The sequence below is a fragment of the Erinaceus europaeus genome, chromosome 17 (assembly GCF_950295315.1).
Source record: "Erinaceus europaeus chromosome 17, mEriEur2.1, whole genome shotgun sequence".
In the NCBI taxonomy this organism is placed as follows: domain Eukaryota; kingdom Metazoa; phylum Chordata; class Mammalia; order Eulipotyphla; family Erinaceidae; genus Erinaceus; species Erinaceus europaeus.
In genome coordinates, this window is record NC_080178.1 from 17,892,471 (window position 1) to 17,911,672 (window position 19,202).

General features: G+C 40.2%; 1 protein-coding gene across 4 annotated transcripts in view; it reads right to left on the reverse strand.

The window, feature by feature from the left end:
• The window catches only part of ALKBH3 (alkB homolog 3, alpha-ketoglutarate dependent dioxygenase), a 50,393-nt gene that overhangs the window by 27,877 nt on the left and 3,314 nt on the right, over nt 1-19,202 (reverse strand). For all 4 annotated transcript variants that reach the window (XM_016191861.2, XM_007531514.3, XM_060176567.1 and 1 more), the window contains 4 exons: nt 17,766-17,800; nt 14,305-14,352; nt 9,630-9,733; nt 6,656-6,744 (listed from right to left, as the gene is read on the reverse strand). In XM_016191861.2, coding sequence (XP_016047347.1) covers nt 6,656-6,744; nt 9,630-9,733; nt 14,305-14,352; nt 17,766-17,800 — 276 coding nt within the window. The remainder of the gene's footprint in view (nt 1-6,655; nt 6,745-9,629; nt 9,734-14,304; nt 14,353-17,765; nt 17,801-19,202) is intronic.

Sequence of the window (19,202 nt, forward strand, 5' to 3'; positions counted from 1 at the left end):
CAGCTGTAGGGGGAAGCATTTTGAGTGGTGAAACAGTGCTACAGGTGTCTGTTTCTCTCCCTCTCTACCTCCCCCTACCCTCTCAATTTCTGTCTCTAAGATAAGTAAATAAATAAGTAAATAAATAAAATATTTTTTAAAAGATTAGCATTAGGATATATGTGGGATGATTTCACTCACATGTGCAATAAAGGGAATGTATACACATGACCTTGGGAGAACTATGATGGCTACTGTTTGAAGGGTGCGCAGGGCACAAAACATTGGTGATAGAAGCAGTGGGAAATTGTACCCTTTGCCTTCTAATCTTGTAAATTACTGCTGTCCTACTAGTAAAATGTATATTTAAACAAAGAAAAAAAGATTAGCATTAAGTTCTAAGCAAAGGACTTAAAATAAATAAATAAACAAACAAGCAAACCAACAGGCTAGTAAAAATAGCTAACTTAGCTAGTGTTCCTGATTGGTTATGCACCAATAGACTGGCCCTCAACGAACTGGGGAAAGCTTAAGTGCTGTGGTATCTTTCCCTCTCTGTGTGCTTCTCTCTTTCTCTTTTTCTATCTGAAAAAGCTGGCTGGGAACAATGAGGTCTGGCAGAAATACATAAATAGACAATAAACAGCAGAGTTGGCAGCTATCTCAGGAGGTAGCTGCCATGGTACACTGCCATGTATGATGTTCTGGGTTTGATCCATGGCTACCATGAACAGCACTGCTGGGGAGGTGGGGGGGGGAAGAGGCCCATGTATGATAGAGCAGTGCTTTGATAGTTTCTCCTCTCACTCCTCTTTCAATCTCTCCTTTTCTCCTGTCCCTCTAATATGAAGAATTTTTTTAAAAGGATTTACTGATTTATTACGCAAGCAACAGGGAAAGAGAGAGAGGAAGGAGAGAAAGAGAAGAAGTAGTGCTCACTTCTGGCATAAAGTGGTTCTGGGGATTGAATGTGTGACCTCAGGCGTGCAAGTTGATACTCTAACTGGCTGAGTTATCTCTCCAGGTCCAAGTATATAGAATTTTGTTTTGCTTTGCTTTAACTGCTCAGCTCAGGTTTATGGTGGTGCTGAGGATTGAACATGGGACCTTTGGAGCCTCAGGCATGCAAACCTTTTTGGATAACCATTATGCTATCCCCCCAGCCCTATGGAATTTTTAATAAGTGGCCAGGGCAGTTGCTCAGTGGTATCTCATATGCATAAGATGCTTGGTGCATTTCCCAAGAATTATATACAAAATGAAAATAAATATCAATAAAGAAAACTTAGATCAATAAAACAAAAACTAAGGGAGTCGGGCTGTAGTGCAGCGGGTTAAGCGCAGGTGGCGCAAAGCACAAGAACTGGCATAAGGATCCCGGTTCGAACCCCGGCTCCCCACCTGCAGGGGAGTCGCTTCACAGGCGGTGAAGCAGATCTGCAGGTGTCTATCTTTCTCTCCTCCTCTCTGTCTTTCCCTCCTCTCTCCATTTCTCTCGGTCCTATCCAACAACAATGACTACAACAATAAAACAACAAGGGCAACAAAAGGGAATAAATAAATAAAATATTTAAAAAAAACCAGAAACTAACCTATGATCAAGAGAATAAACTTCAAAGTGAAACTGCATACTAACTGCAGAATGCATTTTTATTTTATTTTATGTATTTATTTTTATCAGAACACTACTAAGATCTGGCTTATAGTAGTGTGGGGGATTGAACCTGGAACTTGTGAGTCTCAGACATGAGTGTCCATTTACATCACTACTATGCTATCTCCCCCAAGTCCTAGTTTATGTTTTTTTAATTTTTTATAATTTTTTAAAATTTTATTTATCTATTCCCTTTGTTGCCCTTGTTGTTTTTACTATTGTAGTTATTATTGTTGTTGTCATTGTTGGATAGGACAGAGAGAAATGGAGAGAGGAGGGGAAGACAGAGAGGAGGAGAGAAAGACACCTGCAGACCTGCTTCACCGCCTGTGAAGCGACTCCCCTGCAGGTGGGGAGCCGGGGCTCGAACCGGGATCCTTATGCCAGTCCTTGTGCTTTGCGCCACCTGCGCTTAACCCGCTGTGCTACAGCCCGACTCCCCTAGTTTATGTTTTTTAAGCTTCATGTAGATAAAGATAAGATGCTAGAACTATATACTTGACAAGAAAAACAAGAATGTTAAAGAAGGAAGGTAGCTTTCCTGCAATGTGTCAGAGAAACTAATTAGCACTTCCTTGACTTGCTTAGCGGCTGAGCACTGTGATAACACCAAGTTTGCATTGCATTTCTAAGTGGGTATGTATTTTTTCTTGGTTATTTTTGGTGGTGAAATAAGGAGAAAAAAGGAGATAATGAACTAGAGGGCTAATTTAGACTCACCAACCAAAACTCTATATACAGAACCCTCAGAACTGTATGCCTACATTAAAATTCAGTGTCATCTCACTGTTCAGTAAAGACATTCTATCCTTAAAAGACATTTGAGGAAAAAGAGTATAAAAAAAATATGAATCACAGAAGTAAAAGAGACTTATTCAAAAGGGTCCTGACAGTGACTTAGAGAGTCTGAGGTACAGCACAGGTGACTCTGGGATTACAGTAAGAGAATGGAGATGAAGTCAAGCTGGTGAGACTTCCAGTTAGCCAGCTCTTTTGAAATTCTTTTACACTGAATGCATACAGGAGGATATCGTCTGAACAAAAACTGAAAGAAGTTGAATCACCTAACGACTGAGTCTGCTTCTGTGCTAAGGTATATTAAGATTGAGGTAGCAACAATTCATAAGGAAATGGGGAGGGGGGCCGGCAGGGAGATGGCTCAGGTGGTGAAAAAATCCAGTTGAGTGCATATGTTACCAAAAAGAAGAACCTCGGTTCAAGTCCACACTCCTCGCCTGCAGGGGGAAGCCTCATGAATGGTGGAGCAGGTCTGCAGGTGTCTCTCTTTCTTTCTCCCTCTCTCTCTCAACTTCTCCCTGTCCTATCCAACAAGAAATAAATAAATAATACACCCAACACACACGCATACAAAAGTGAGACATTCCTAAGAAATCTCAAGTATTGGCTATTTCTTTCGATTTTATTCAAGATAAAATCTACTAGCAATAAAGTTAGGAGCTATTCAAATTTGGAGAATTCTAATTTGATAGCCTCTGTATCTTACCAAAAAAGGTTTGCTTGCTTGAATAAATTAAATATATATAGATTAAAAAATTAGGAGGCAGGGTGGCGGCACACCTGGTTGAGCACACACATTACCACACACAAGGACCTGGGTTGGAGTGTACGCTTCCTACCTTCAAGGGGGATGCTTCACAAGTGGTGAAGCAGGTTTGCAGGCGTCTATCTGTCTTTCTTTCTATCTGTCAACCCCTTGTCTCTCAGCTTCTCTCTTTCCTATCAAATAAAATAGAAGTTAAAAAAAAAAAAAAAAAAGGAAATGGCTTCCAGGACCAGAGGATTGGTTGTGCTGGTTCTGAGCCCCAGCAATTACTCTGGTGGTAAAAAAAAAAAAAGAAAGAAAGAAAGAAAGGGAAAAAGAAATACTATGTAGCTACTAAATAGGATGCAAAAATACTTTAAAATACCAAAACATGTTGTTGACACAGCTAATAAAATGTATATATGATTTATTTTTAAATATTTTATTTATTTATTTACCAAACAGAGACAGACAAAGATAAATCAATGGGAAGGGAGACAGGGAAAAAGAGGGAGATACCTGCAGTACTGCTTCATCACTCATAAAGCTTCTCCCTGTATGTGGGGGACCAGGACCTTGAACCCAGATCCTTGAGCATAATAACATACTCAACCAAGTGTATCACCTAGCCCCAACTGATTTTATTTTTATATATGAACTCCTATACTTATTTACCTAAAATTAAACAAAAATGGAACTAAATGTCAAATAGAAGAGTTACCAGGGCTGGATGGTGGTGCACCTGGTTGAGCGCACATATTACAATGTGCAGGGACCCAAGTTCAAGTCTCTGATTCCCACCTGGGGGTAGGGGAAGCTTTCCGAGTGGTGAAGAAGTGTCTCTCTGTCACTGAACCTCTCTATCTCCCCCACCTTCTTGATTTCTGGCTGTCTCTATCAATAAATAAAGAAAATAAATTTAAAAAAATTTATATAAAAAAAGAAGAGTTACCCAGAATGCTAAGATTCTTCATGTTTATCTGTGGTAACTAAAATTTCAATACCAGAAGCATATTACTAACATTTTAAGAGGAAGGCTGAGTTTGTCACTAAAAAATTCTCTGGAAGAGTTGTCAAAATGTTCCCATAGCGTAAGAGCTCACTCTGATGAGCAAATCTTATGTGCTTTATGCTTATTCCAACACAGTGGTTCTTGATGGGGGGGGGGTTCCTAGCTTCCCACCCCCCCAGCTCTAGCAGATTTTTGGTAATGTCTGGGGTTATTCTAGTTATCTTCACTGGGGTTAGGGGCACTTTCGGCATTTAGTTAGCAAAAGACATAGATATGCTACAATGCACAGGATCACCACAAGTCATCCAGCCCAAAATGTCAAAACAAAAATTAAAAAATCTTTACTGAAAGACTGATGAGAATGAATTTCTTCCCTACTCCCATCCCCATTTAGCCAACAATTCTTCTACTATGACTGCTGACCAGAAGGGAAATTAATTCCAAAAGAAAAGTGGTCAGTGCCAATGACCATATCCAGTGGAGAAGCAATTACAGAAACCAGACCTTCCACCTTCTGTACCCCATAAAAAAATTTGGTCCATACTCCCAGAGGGGGAGAAATATGAACTTCAACTCCATCAGAACTTGGAGAGAGAAAAGGAAAAAATAAAGGGGGTGGGGTGGGATGAGAGGGTAAAGACACTTAGAAACAGTAGGTGTGACTAAGAAAGAAAGAGAAGGCAGGACCATAGGGAAAAATAGACATATATATTTATATTTATAGAAATAATAGCCAACCTATATCGGTGATCCTGGGAGAACTAAGACATTTTTTAAGATTTTTATTTATTTATTAATGAGAAAGATAGGAGAAAGAGAGAGAGAGAGAAAGAACCAGACATCACTCTGGTACATGTGCTGCCAGGGATTGAACTCAGGACCTCATGCTTGAGAGTCTAGTGCCTTAGCCACTGTGTCACCTCCTGGACCACTAAGACATTTTATTATTTTTTTTCTGTTTTATTTACTTATTATTGGATAGAGACCTAGAGAAATTGAGAGGAAGGGGGAAGATAAAGAGGGAGAGAGACAGAGACACACCAGCAGCTCTGTTTCAGCACTTGTGAAGTTGTCCCCCTACAGGTGGGGACCAGGGACTTGAACCTGGATCCCTGCACACTGTCATGTATGTGCTTAACCAGCTGTGCCACTGCCTGGCCCCAGAACTGGTACATTTCTAATGGAGGGAATGAGGACACAAAACTCTGGTGTTGGGAAAGGTATCAACTATACCCTGTTATCTTATAATTTTGTAAATCAATATTAAATGACTTAAAATTTTTAAAAATAAAAAGTAAAAAAATAAGAAAATTAAAAAAAAAAAAGTGGTCAGCAATCTATGCTGGATTGGCCTTATGCAATTTTCTCCGTGTTTCCAAATCAACCTCAGATAGAAATGGTCTCCTTACCACCTGAGTCACACTCTAAATGCAGCCCTAGAAACCAAAGCATCTAGATATCTCACTATATGAAAAAGCTATGAACACATCCTCCCAGTCAATATTTTATCTCCAAGAATTTTAGCAGAGTAGTAGTTTATAATTATAAACTGCCATCTCTAAAAATGTGCCATATTTCTGTTTATCTCCATGTCATAAGCAAAATTCCATTTTCTTCAAAGTCTCTTTCAATAAACTATAACTATTTGCCAAAGGCAAGATCCCAGAGACTAAACAGGGAACTATTCTTGGACTTAACCCCATCTTCTGACAAGCTTAATTCATATATTAAAATATCTTTGTCTAGTGTCATGGAAATTTTTTAAAACAAAAGAAGCAGTAAAAACAAGTCAAAGTAATGATAAGTTGGAAGTCTGGAAACTGTAGCCACTGAATGAATACAAAGTCATCAAGAAAAATACCAGATTTTTTCCCCCCACAATTGGCAAAAGAGCCTGGGAAGTAGAAGGAGACATTTTGATCCCACTGGTCAGGCAGAAGGACATAATCTCACAGAAAATGTGCATCAGGATGGGGTTACACAGAAAGGGCTACAGCAAAAATATCTTGGGGAGTGGGGTGGGTAGAGGAGATTAAGAAAAGAAATGGTTCATTTTCCTGAAATCTTGGGAGTTTGGTTCCAGTTTATAGTAGAGTTCTAGATTTTTCTCACTCTCAGAGTTTACCTATGGAGCAAAAGCACAGAAACAGCAGCCCAGTAGGTGACACAGTGGATGAAGTGCTGGACTCTCAAGTAAGAGGTCCTGAGTTCAACCTCTGGCATCACATGTGCCAGAGCAATGTTCTGGATCACCTGTCTCTTCCTCTCTCTCATTAATAAGTAAGTAAATCTTTAAAAAAAATAGAAAAAAAAAGTATGAAATACAAAGATTCAATGTTTTAACTTCAGGGAGCATTTTTGAACTAGGAATCACCATGCAGCCCTGTAAGGTAAATTTATTTGCATTCATATTACTCTACAATTATAGTATATAGTCTAAAACCATACCAACAATATCTCAACATACGTCAGGATTTGGTTCCATAGTGATTCTTGAATAAGTGTAAGGAAGTTCGCCATACCATGCTGTAAGTCTTGGTTGCTGGTAAGTTACATCTAAGAAAGAAAATACAGAGCCTCTGAAATGGTTCAATGCTATTTAAAGTGTATCTACTGAACACCAATACTACACCTTGAGAAGTGCAAGAAGAAATACAATGGAAGAGCAAGGATGGGCTCTGACCCAAGATTCTACCTCCTTGAACATATGGGATTTCAGGAGTTGAATGGGTGAGATATAGAAGGAAGAAGACCAAAGGAGGTAAGGTGTCAGAAATTAGCAGAGGCAAAGGTTCACAAAGCTAAGAAGGCTTACAAAGGTAAGAAGATGTGTTACTTTTATGTCAGTGATGACATAAACATGAGTCAAGAGTTATACTGTGGAGCAGTAGGATTTAGATAGATCGGGGAGACTATGGAGTCTGAAGTCTTGCAAACTGGAACTTGTGGTACCAAGGTCCTATGGGAAACAAAACAGCCCATCCCTGTGTCCAATATTGTTTAAAACCTTATGATTCTAATGAAGGAAAAAGTACTCTGACCAATCATAGCTGTTGCAGTAGATGCTTTTTTTTTTAAATTTTTTTTTATTTATTCCCTTTTGTTGCCCTTGTTGTTTTATTGTTGTAGTAATTATTGTTGTTGTCGTTGTTGGATAGGACAGACAGAAATGGAGAGAGGAGGGGAAGACAGAGAGGAGGAGAGAAAGACACCTGCAGACCTGCTTCACCACCTGTGAAGCGACTCCCCTGCAGGTGGGGAGCCGGGGTTTGAACTGGTATCCTTATGCCGGTCCTTGTGCTTTGCGCCACCTGCGCTTAACCCGCTGCGCTACAGCCCGACTCCCTATAGATGCTTTTGATGTCCACTTTATTCCAAAAGGGGTTTAATCTTAGGCCTGCAATTTTCCACTTCAATTTCCCACAACCACAAGAGCAATAATAAAAGCATCTAACATTGATTGAAGGCTTATAAATACTTATAAAGCATTCTGTTAAGCCTTTATCATGCATTATCTCATTTACTAGCACAGCAATCTTATAAGGCAGGCATTATTAGTATTAGTACTGCTTTACAGATAAGAAAGCTAAGAGTTGAAGAATCACTCAATTGTGATTTGTTTATAATGAACAATTATTCTACATGAGTAAGTTAAGACTGTATCCAAAATCCTGCTGTAAAAATGTTTGGAGTAGGGCAAGTGTGTCTCTCTGTCTCTCTCCCTCTCTGTATCCCCTTCCACTCTCAATTTCTTTCTGTCACTATCTAGTAAATCAATAAAATAAAAAATAATAAATTTAAAAGGGGGGGCAGACGATGGTGCACCTGGTTGAGCGCACACATTACAAATGTTTGGAGTAGGAAGAAGGTTGGCTGAGAGAGAACCTACTCCTATTCTGACATGAATCACCAAAATAAAGCAGATGCATACTTTGGTCTTTACCAAAAAATTAAATTCACCGATGATGAAAAGATATTCTACGCTAGAGCACAGATGCCCCCCAGTGACCATCTCTGGTATAGCATGGATGCCCACAGAGGAGTAAATTTCTCTCTTCTATTTTCTTTTTTTTCTTCCTTCCTTCCTTCCTTCCTTCCTTCCTTCCTTCCTTCCTTCCTTCCTTCCTTCCTTCCTTCCTCACTTCCTCCGTCCCTCCCTCCCTTCCTTCCTTCCTTCCTCCCTCCCTCCCTCCCTTCTTTTATTTAGTTAATTTAATCAGAACACTCCTCAGCTTTGGCCTTTGGTGCCAGGAATTGAACTTGTGATCTAGCCACAGGCTTTACAGTCTGTTGTAGAAACAGCTGATTTTCTCATGAAATACTTATCTCACCTGCTACAGAGAAAACAATTGCTAGAGGAGGAGATTTCAAGTAGGATTATCTGCATCAGGTCAGGAAAGTACAAGTGCTGGAGCTACCACAATAACAAAAAGGATTAGGCAAAAAGGATTAGGAAAAAACATGCCAAATAGGATCATAGAAAGAAAGCTCTGGAAGTTCCTAGGAAAAAAGAGGAGAGCTGGTTTCATTTGAATAGAGACACAGAGATAATGCAAAGAGAAATAAGTCTACCAACTGGTTCACTCAAGCCAAACTTCCTTTGGACTCTAGAACGCCTACTTTTAAATTCTTGTCCTGTTCTCTCTGATCTCTAAGGTTTCTACCTGTTGTTTTTTCCCTGTATCCTTTGCTGGCTAATTTTGATTCACCCTCAGGATCTCAAGTTTGTTGAGTTTTTTGTTTGTTTGTTTTTTTTGAGGGGGATTATGTGAAAAAAAATTTTGGTCTATTGGGGGTGATTAATGGTTTACAGTTGACAGTAAAATACAGTAAGTAGTTGGTTCATAAGTAACATTTCTCAGTTCTCCACATAACACTCTAGGGTCCTCCTCCACCATCCTGTTCCAGGACCTGAGCACACCCCACATCAACCGCAACCCAGAATCCTTTACTTTGATGCAACAGACCAAATTCAACCAAGTTCTGTTTTGTGTTTTCTCTCCTGTTCTTGTTTTTAAACTTCTGTCTATGAGTGGGATCATCCTATACTCATCCTTCTCTTTCTAGCTTATCTCACTTAAGATGATTCCTTTAAGATCTATACAAGATGAGGTAAAGAAGGCAAAATCACCATTTTAAATAGTTAAGCAGTATTCCAGTGTGTGTGTGTGTGTGTGTGTGTGTGTGTGTGTGTGTGTGTGTATCACAACTTACTCATTTGCTGTTGGACACCTAGGTTGCTTCCAGGTTTTGGGGTATTACAAACTGTGCTGCTATGAACATAGAGAAGCACAGAGCTTTTTGGATGGATCTCAGGGTCTCAAGTTTTTGAGGCCTCTTTTAAAGAAAAAATAACTAGTAAAAAAGAAGCAGTGTTATCAGAAAGCAATCCAGGAAGGGAGACCAGTAAACTATAACTGTCCTCTTAGAAGTTTACTCACCCTCTCTGATGCCGATTCTCTGTTTCCAGGGAACATCTCGACAAAGTTGTTCCAGTACCCAGTCGGCTTCCTTTAAAGCAACAAAGCCAGGATACAGACAGACCCTTGATGCATAAAGAACCATTATTAACTAAAAAGCACAGAAAAGATGGGCCAGACTCTATAAGCAGAGCAAGTTAATTTGGATGCTTCTTTCATGGGAAGATGAAATCATCTTACCACTTTTCCCATGGCAATCAGACCGTAATATCATCTAGGTCAAGATACTGTAGATGTAAAATAAACTCTTTTCATGTTAAGACAAAAGAAAGAAAGAAAGAAAGAAAGAAAGAAAGAAAGAAAGAAAGAAAGAAAGAGAAAGGAAGAGAGAAAGAAAGAAAGAAAGAAAGAAAGAAAGAAAGGAGGGAAGGGTAGGGAAGGGAAGGGAAGGGAAGGGAAGGGAAGGGAAGGGAAGGGAAGAGAAGAGAAGAGAAGAGAAGAGAAGAGAAGAGAAGAGAAGAGAAGAGAAGAGAAGAGAAGAGAAGAGAAGAGAAGAGAAGAGAAGAGATGCACAAAGTCTTTTACAGACATGGACTAAACAATGTTCCAGCACTGCTTAGCTAGCCTCACTGAAACTTGGCTTTCTCTCTCTCTCCCCCTCTCTCTCTCTCTCTTAAATTTATTAATGAGAAAGACAAGAGGAAAGAGAGAAAGAACCAGACATCACTCTGGCATATGTGCTACCGAGGATTAAACTCAGGACCTCCCTTGAGAGTCCAATGCTTTATCCACTGTGCCACCTGCTGGACCACTGAAACTTGGTTTTCTTCTCTGTAACATAAAGATGATCCTTCTAAGAGCACTGTGAAGAGTACTTAGAATAATTAACAAAACATCTTCCCCTCTGTTTCTTATTATTTTTAATATGTGTTTATTAACATGAAAGAAAGAAGGATCTCTGAAAGAAGCATTACTCTGGCACAGGCAATGCCAGAGATCAAACTCAGGACTTCATGCTCAAGAGCCCAATGCCTTATCAGGTGTGCCACTTCCCAGGCCACATCCCTTGCATTATTATTTTTTAAATATTTATTTATGTATTTATTCCCTATTGTTGCCCTTGTTTTTATTGTTATAGTTATTATTGATGTCGTCATTGTTGGATAGGACAGAGAGAAATGGAGAGAGGAGGGGAAGACAGAGAGGGAGAGAGAAAGACAGACACCTGCAGATCTGCTTCACCTCCTGTGAAGCGACTCCCCTGCAGATGGGGAGCCGGGGGCTCGAACCAGGATCCTTAAGCTGGTCCTTGCGTTTGGCACCATGTGCGCTTAATCCTCTGAGCTACCGCTGGACTCCCAGCATTATTTTAACTAGTCTGTTGAGACTCTGCCAATTATAAAGAAAGCTACACATCATTTTGACTGCATCAAATAAATATATCCAATGATGGTTCATTCTCTCATTGGACAGAGACTTATTTCAGCAATACCAAGTTAACTCAAAATCATTTTTATTTTTTATTTTTTAGCTTTTGAAGTTATTTTTTTTTTCACCAAGTTTAGGAATTTTTAAGGTCTCATACTTTTTTTAAATTGTTGTAGTTACTGATGTCATCGTTGTTGGACAGGACAGAGAGAAATGGAGAGAGGAGGGAAAGGGGGAGAGAAAGATAGACAGAAAGGGGGAGAGAAAGATAGATACCTGCAGACCTGCTTCACCACTTGTGAAGCAACTCCCCTGCAGGTGGGGAGCCAGGGACTCGAACCGGGATCCTTAAGCCGGTCCTTGTGCTTTGTGCCATGTGCACTTAACCCGCTGCGCTACAGCCCAACTCTCTCAAAATCATTTTTAAAAACCTTATTATAAAATATTCTGAAACTCCAAGGAACATTTACTTAAAAAGCCTTAGTGAAGGGTCACGTGGCGGCATGCCTGTTAGCGCATACACACTGACATGAGTAAGCCTCTGGTCCCCACTTGCAGCACAGGGGAAGCTTCATGAGCTGGCAAGTAGTCCTGCTGGTGTTGCTCTCTCTTTTTCTCAATTCCTCTCTGTCTGAGTTAAAAAAAAGAAAGGGAAGAAGGAAGGAAGGAAACTAAAAAAAACAAAAAGTGGCTACCAGGATCAACTGATTCACCATGCAGATACTTGGCCACAGTGACAATGTGGTGGCAGTAAAAATAAGTAAAATAAATAAATAAGCAAATAATTTTTTTAACAAGACAAAGTCTTGGTGATAAAGTATCTTCACTCTCTGAATGTGTATATGACTTGCTGAAGGTCAAAGCTCACCTGGTTAACAGTGAGATATGATAAGAATAATAAATACTGTGTCCTTATGTGATTGCTAAACTTGCTTTGAAAGGATCAAGAGATAGCTCACCCAACAGAGCAGGTATCTCACTAAGCTGAAGCCCTAGGTTCCAATATTGGCACCACAGGGGAAGACCACTGAACCAAGAGAAGTTCAGGAGAGATACGACAGCACTGTCCCAATAGCCATGGAGCTCCCCAAACCCCCCAATGCTATTCATCTACTCATGGTGCTTCAGGACGAGAACCCAGAACTTCACATATGGTAAGGCATAGGCTTGGATGGAAGAGCTATCACTCAGCCTGTAACTTTTTCTTTCTTTTTTTTTTATTTTAAATTTTATTAGTGATTAAAAAAAAATTTATTTATAAAGTGGAGATATTGACAAGACCATAGGATAAGAGGGGTACATTTCCACACAATTCCCTCCACCAGAACTCCCTATCTTACCCCCCACCCCCCAAAAGCTTTCCTATTCTTTATCCCTCTGGGAGTATGGACACAGGATCATTGTGGGGTGCAGAAGGTGGAAGGTCTGGCTTCTATAATTGCTTCACCGCTGAACATGGGCATTGGCAGGTCGATCCATACTCCCAGCTTGTCTCTCTCTTTTCCTAGTGGGCAGGGCTCTGGGGATGCAGGGTTCCAGGAATTCGGTTAGATATGTAAGTTCTGATATACTGGCAAGGGGAAACAGCATATTGGTTCTGCAAAGAATTTCATGCCTGAGGCACTGAGGTGCCAGGTTCAGTCCCCAACACCACCCTGAGCCAGAGCTGAGCAGGGCTCTGGTGTCTCTTTCTCTAGACCTCTCTTTCATTAGAAATAGAGTATATGCAGCAAGTAGAAAGACCTAAAAAGACACCATGAAATAGTGTCTACTTAGACTTGAGATACTCTCCTCACCTACTTTCTATTACACTTCCCTCAGTTACTCCAAAGCTAACCTTATCAAAGTAAGGACTACAAAAGCTGAATAAGGGCAAGAGACTGGCATACTTTAATGATGACTCTTTAGTCACTATCAGGCCACCCCATCAGCTGGGGCCCTAGTCGGGGAGTCCTGTGATTCCCAAACAGACAAGATGGGCCTAGGCCTCAAATAAATCCCTCTCTCCATTGTTACTGGTCATTTCTATCAGGAACAACAAAATAGACCCCTTTGTGAGCCCCCATAGGAACTTGCCCCCAATGTGGATTAACAACAGTAGAGAACGGGAGGCTGCACAACATACTCTATGTTCCACCTGAGGAAGATGGGTACTGAAATTGGGGCAGCTTGGAACATTCCTACTCATGAATTTTCCATCTATTCCCATTTTTGTAGCGTTTTGATCATAAAGGGATGTTGTGTTTTGTCAAAGGCTTTCTCTGCATCTATTGATATGATCATGTGGTTTTTGGTCTTGCTTTTGTTGATGTGGTGGAACATTGCTACTCATGACCACAGAATGTGAGCTCAGATCTACAGGGATGCAGAGGTCACATAGGCTCCTAAGATGAATATGGGCCCCAGATCACATCAAATCGATGGGGTTTACAGTCAACAATATTTATACATATTTCCCATATTTGGGGACTACTCTCTTTCCTGATCCAGCTTTCTAGACCTTTTTCCAGCCATGACATCATCTCCCCAGACAACTTGGGTCCACCTGCATATCAGATGTCAGGCTCAGAAAAACAAACAAACAAAAACTAGTATAGTCATGGGCCCTTTGGAATATAACTAAAACAGGCCTACTAACTATCTACTAAATGGAGACCCCCAAATCTTCAGGTCCCATGAGATAGAGCATATGTTCACAGGTATCCATAAACTAGGGCAAAATTTATACCTGAAAGCAAAAGTACACAATAGTCTGCAGTAAGTACCCCTCAACACTTCATCTGCACTATTCCAGCCTTTAGGTCCATGACTGTTCAACAATTTGTTTGGCTTTGTATGCTAACTCCCTTTTTAGCCACCAGGTTCCAGATGCCAGCATGATGCTGACCAGACTCCCCTGGACAGACGACTTCACCAATGTGTCCTGGAGCTCCACTTCTCCAGAGCCCCACCCTACTAGGGAAAGAAAGAGGCAAGCTGGGAGTATGGATCGACCAGTCAACGCCCATGTTCATCAGGGAAGCAATTACAGAAGCCAGACCTTCCACCTTCTGCATCCCACAATGACCTTGGGTCCATACTCCCAGACGGTTAAATAGGAAAGCTACTAGGGGAGGGGATGGGATATGGAGATCTGGTGGTGGGAATTGTGTGGAGTTGTACCCCTCTTATCCTGTAGCCATTAATAGCTCCTTTTTTAAATAAATAAAAAAATTTAAAAAGAGAGACTCTCAGTGATATAATCATTTTCTGGTGAGGAACCACTTACCGAGATATTCCTGTGGGTGACAGGCTGATTTCATACACACCCTCTTTGCTAAGGAACAAAGAAGACAGACTTGTTAGTATTAGGCAAAGGAACACACTCCACCCAATGGAAGGACTATCCTTTGGAGCTTCCAAAGTCCCAGCTCACCAAACTAATTTAACAATGAGGGTACACTAAGAGGGAATAGAACTCCACCTACTTCTGCCAGTTGAGGTAGGGGCAAGGCAGCACTGTATCATTAGTGACACTAGGAATAGGAACTGATAGGATCAAACCATAGAGACTAAGGTTGGGCTAAAGTTAATCCAGATTCTACTCCTTAGTATATCATCTATAATTTAGGCTCTGAAGTTGTCCAAGAACCTATTATGTAAAGATATGTTGGGAGGAAAAAAGCACCCTTCAGTTGGCTCTGGAATAGGGATGCATTTTAACAGGTAGGAAGTTTATCTCAGGGCTCTGGACTTCTGTAGCTTTCAAAGATATATGTCTTTAGGTTTCTCATTTGATTAGGAATTTTCTGAGACTCCCCTTCAAATTTTCAGTTCTGCATACAAGGTCTCATGATCTAGATTCCTTTCCTAACAACTCCAGCAACAATTACTGCTTTAAATGTCCTAAATACACCTCCATAGTTCTACCCCCATGTTTTTCTGCATGATGAAATGTCTCCCTGCTACACAGCACCCTGATACATGCCCTCCACCCCAGGTTTGGTCTAATTCATTCTTCCGAATCTCAGCTCAGCAACATTTGTCTATAAACCTTTCCTGACCTTTATCTACCCAAATAAAGTTAACCATCTCATCTCCAGCACTAAGTTTTGGAGCATATAGGATTACACTTTATCTGATTACGTGTGAATTTCAACTACTATACTGTTTGTACTTGAGACACAAGGAATGGCTTGTTCCCCTGTGCATACAGCAAAGCAGATGAGCAAGAAAAGCTTTCTGAATTTAATCAAATTTGCAAAGCAAAAAACTGTTGCAGATGTGTAGGGAGGCAAGGTCCCTGTTAAGAAAAGTGACTTCAACTGGGTGGGTGCATCTATCAAGATCACTGTGTCAGAATCTTCAGAGAGAGATTAGGTTATGGAGAATAGTAGTAAATAAGCAGTTTTAATATCACCCCCTGCCATGTCTGAACGAGGATCTTTGGTGAGTGTGTGAGCCTCAGTCAGTTACTCTCATACACATTTACTACATTTCTAAATAAGTCACTTGTAGAATCTCCAAGAGTGTGAATAAAATAATTAAATGTGATTGTACATGGGGCCACATTTACAACTAGCTCACTTCAAATGTGGGTGACATTCTCACTATTAAAAAAGTCTACTATAACTGACTTTAAATAACCAGAATCAATAAAACCTAGAGTCAAGCAGGAAAAAAGTTCTGTCATTAGAGGACCTAGTGGGGGTTGTATTGTTATATGGAAAACTGGGAAATGTTATGTATGTACAAACTATTGTATTTACTGTCGAATGTAAAACATTAATTCCCCAATAAAGAAAGTAAGAAAAAAAAAAGTTCTGTCATTTTGCTCTGACTTGTGAGATCATAACTGTACTTTCCCCCCCCTAGTCTGATTGTCTCATTTGTTTCCTGTAATTCAAGGTTTTTGCTTTATCACCAATGGAGGCAATTATCGCTTTTATGAAAGACTCAGAATCTGTTAGACTTACTAGGCTGGGCCTTCAGTGATAATGTAGTATAACTCTTAGTATCACAGGCAAGGAAACTAATATGGCTAACCACACTACTCTTTGAAATTATTTACTCTGTGAAATTATAATGGTATTTGTGTTACTTTAAAATATTTCTAAAGTAAACAGGTTGCCTTGAAACAGCTTAACAGACTGTTCATGGCCAGTGGCATAAACGTAATGTCATTTGCTAAAAGAATGCTCTCTACTGTGAATTATCCACAGATTGAAACTGAGAATCATGAAGAGTTAAAAATATCTCATTAGGGAGTTGGGCGGGTAAAGTGCAAGGACAGGTAAAGTATAAGGATCCTGGATCTATCCCCTGGCTCCCCACCTGCAGGGGAGTCACTTCACAGGCGGTAAAGCAGGTCTGCAGGTGTCTCTCTTTCTCTCCCCCTTTCTGCCTTTCCCTCCTTTCTCCACTTCTCTCTGTCCTATCCAACAACGATGACATCAATAATAACAACAATAATAACTACAACAATAAAACAAGGGCAACAAAAGGGAAAATAAATTAAAAAAAAAGAAAAAATATATCTCATTAATTTTGAAAAGGTGTTTTTGATCTTTCTTTCTTTCTTTCTTTTTTACCAGAATAATACTCAGCTCTAGTTTATGGTGATAGGGGGATTGAACCTGGGACTCTGGAGCCTCAGGCATGAGAACCTCTTTGCATAACCATTATGCTATCTATCCCCACACCAAAAGGCCATTTTAAGCACAGCTCTATCCTAGCTGAATGTCACTATCACATCAACTGCACTGGAACTATTACATGGCTTTAATAAATAGGAAACAGGAGATAGCTTACCCAGTAGAGTGCACACTTAAGCATATGAAAGTGGCCAGGGTTTAGCCTTTGGCACCACACGGGCACATCATGAATGGCATCAGAGGAAGTTCCATGGATAGCTGGGGTACCCTTTTGGTGTCTCTCCTTCTCTTCTCTTCCATTTCTCTCTCTCTCTCTCTCCCTCCCTCTCTCCCTCCTTCCATCTCTGTTTTTCTCTATGTGAAGTTATGGGGGGGGTGTCTTTCAGCAGCAGTTGAATCTCATATGGCCAAGCCCCCAGTAGGCAAGAAAGACAGACTATTTTTTAAAAATAGGCTATAGGGGCTGGCTGAATGGTGGTATACCTGGTTGAACACACATGTTGCAATGCACAAGGACCTAAGTTCAAGCCCACAGTCCCCACCTGCAGGAGGGAAGCTTTGCAAGTGGTGAAGCACTGCTACAGGTTTTCTCTTTCTCTCTCCCTCTCTATCTTCCCACTCCCTCTCAATTTCGCTCTGTCTCTATCAAATAAATAAATAAATAAAATACTTAAAAAACAGACTATGAAGTCCCCTAAATTTCTGGCAGCTCTCACAAGTATCATTAGTAAAATGGTACCTAAAGTTTTCTCAAAGTGTAAAGGAAAAAAATGAGTCAGGAAAAAAAAAAATCCCTTTCATCTTTATCAAAAAGATATCTTAGCTGCAGAAATATTCATGAAATCGGGTCACAAGATCTATACCCAAGCCAAAGTTTAATGTTAAAAGATATCTTGTTGCACATTCCACACAATCCGTAAATTCAGAAAGGCCTCTCTAAAGATCTAGTTTAAAGACATCTGAGATAGGAATATCCCATACGAAATTAAGACACTCACTGGGTTTTCTTTTCCACGTGGAAAAATTGGGGTGAGGGAAAGAGCCTAAGTTCTCCATTTCACGGGCATAAGTTGCTGGAAGGCAGTAAGTTACTTACTCAATCACTCGTGGCTCTGGGACTCTACGTAGTGTCTGCAAGGAAACAAGAAAATCTTATTTCTTTTTTTTTTCTCCTCTTTTTTAAATTATCTTTATTTATTTATTGGATAGAAACAGTCAGAAATCAAGAGGAAGGGAAAGACAGAGAGGGAGAGAGAAAGACACCTGCGACCCTGCTTTACCACTTGCAAAGCCTTCCCCCTGCAGGTGGGGACCAGGGGCTTGAACCTGGGTCCTTGAGTACTGCAACATGTGCACTCAACCAAGTGCACCACCACCCAGCCCCATTTCTTCCCATTTTTCCCCTTTTGTTGCCCTTGTTTTGTTGTTGTTGTGGTTATTATTATTGTTATTGATGTCATTGTTGTTGGGTAGGACAGAGAGGAATGGAGAGAGGAGGGGAAGAGAAAGATAGACACCTGCAGACATGCTTCAATGCCTGTGGAAGAGAGCCCCCTGCAGGTGGAGAGCCGGGGGCTCGAACCACGATCCTTACACTGGTCCTGGTCTTTGCGCTTTGAGCCATGTGCGCTTAACCCAACCCCCCCACCCGAAAATCTTATTTCCAAGATTTTCTTAATCATCATGAGAGCTTACTTGCAACATGATTATATCCTCTAATTTCTCATCAAAATAAATCAAACTATAGCTATGTCATTTGGGATAAGGTGATAGAAAAGCAATCATACACCAACTTTCCATCCCAGATACCACTTTCAATCCCTGGTACCACTTTAAGCCAGAGCTGAACAATGTTCTAATCTCCATTTAACATGAATTTTTTATATAATTATTTCCAAAAACTATCTATTTTTTTTAACTTCAAGTTTTTAGTATTCCAACAGAAACCCTTATTTCTACTTTTCTGAGAAGGACTTCATTGAAATTAGTTAGCAGCAAAAGAGGATACAATAGGAATCAATCCAGTTTCCTAGCTACCAGAAGCTCTGGGAAAACCTTTCCAGGAAATTTGTAGAAACAGAAAACATTAGAGGTTTTAATCATTTTCACAATCATTACTATGACTAGATGCCTGATTGTCAACTCTTCTCCCCATGATACTCTAAACAATGGATTCTCATAGTTTCTTACATTTTGTTTTCACTTTACAAACTCTTTTTTTAATTTTTTTATTTATAAAAAGGAAACATTGTTTCTTAAATTTTTAACTATGGGAAGGAGGGAATCAGAAAACAATGGCAGCTGAAATTTCAATTCAATTCTTTATATATATATTTTTTGTAATTTTTATTTATTTATCTTCCCTTTTGTTGCCCTTGTTGTCTTTTTATTGTTGTTGTAGTTGATGTCGTCGTTGTTGGATAGGACAGAGAGAAATGGAGAGAGGAGGGGAAGACAGAGAGGAGGAGAGAAAGACAGACACCTGCAGATCTGCTTCACCACCTGTGAAGTGACTCCCCTGCAGGTGGGGAGC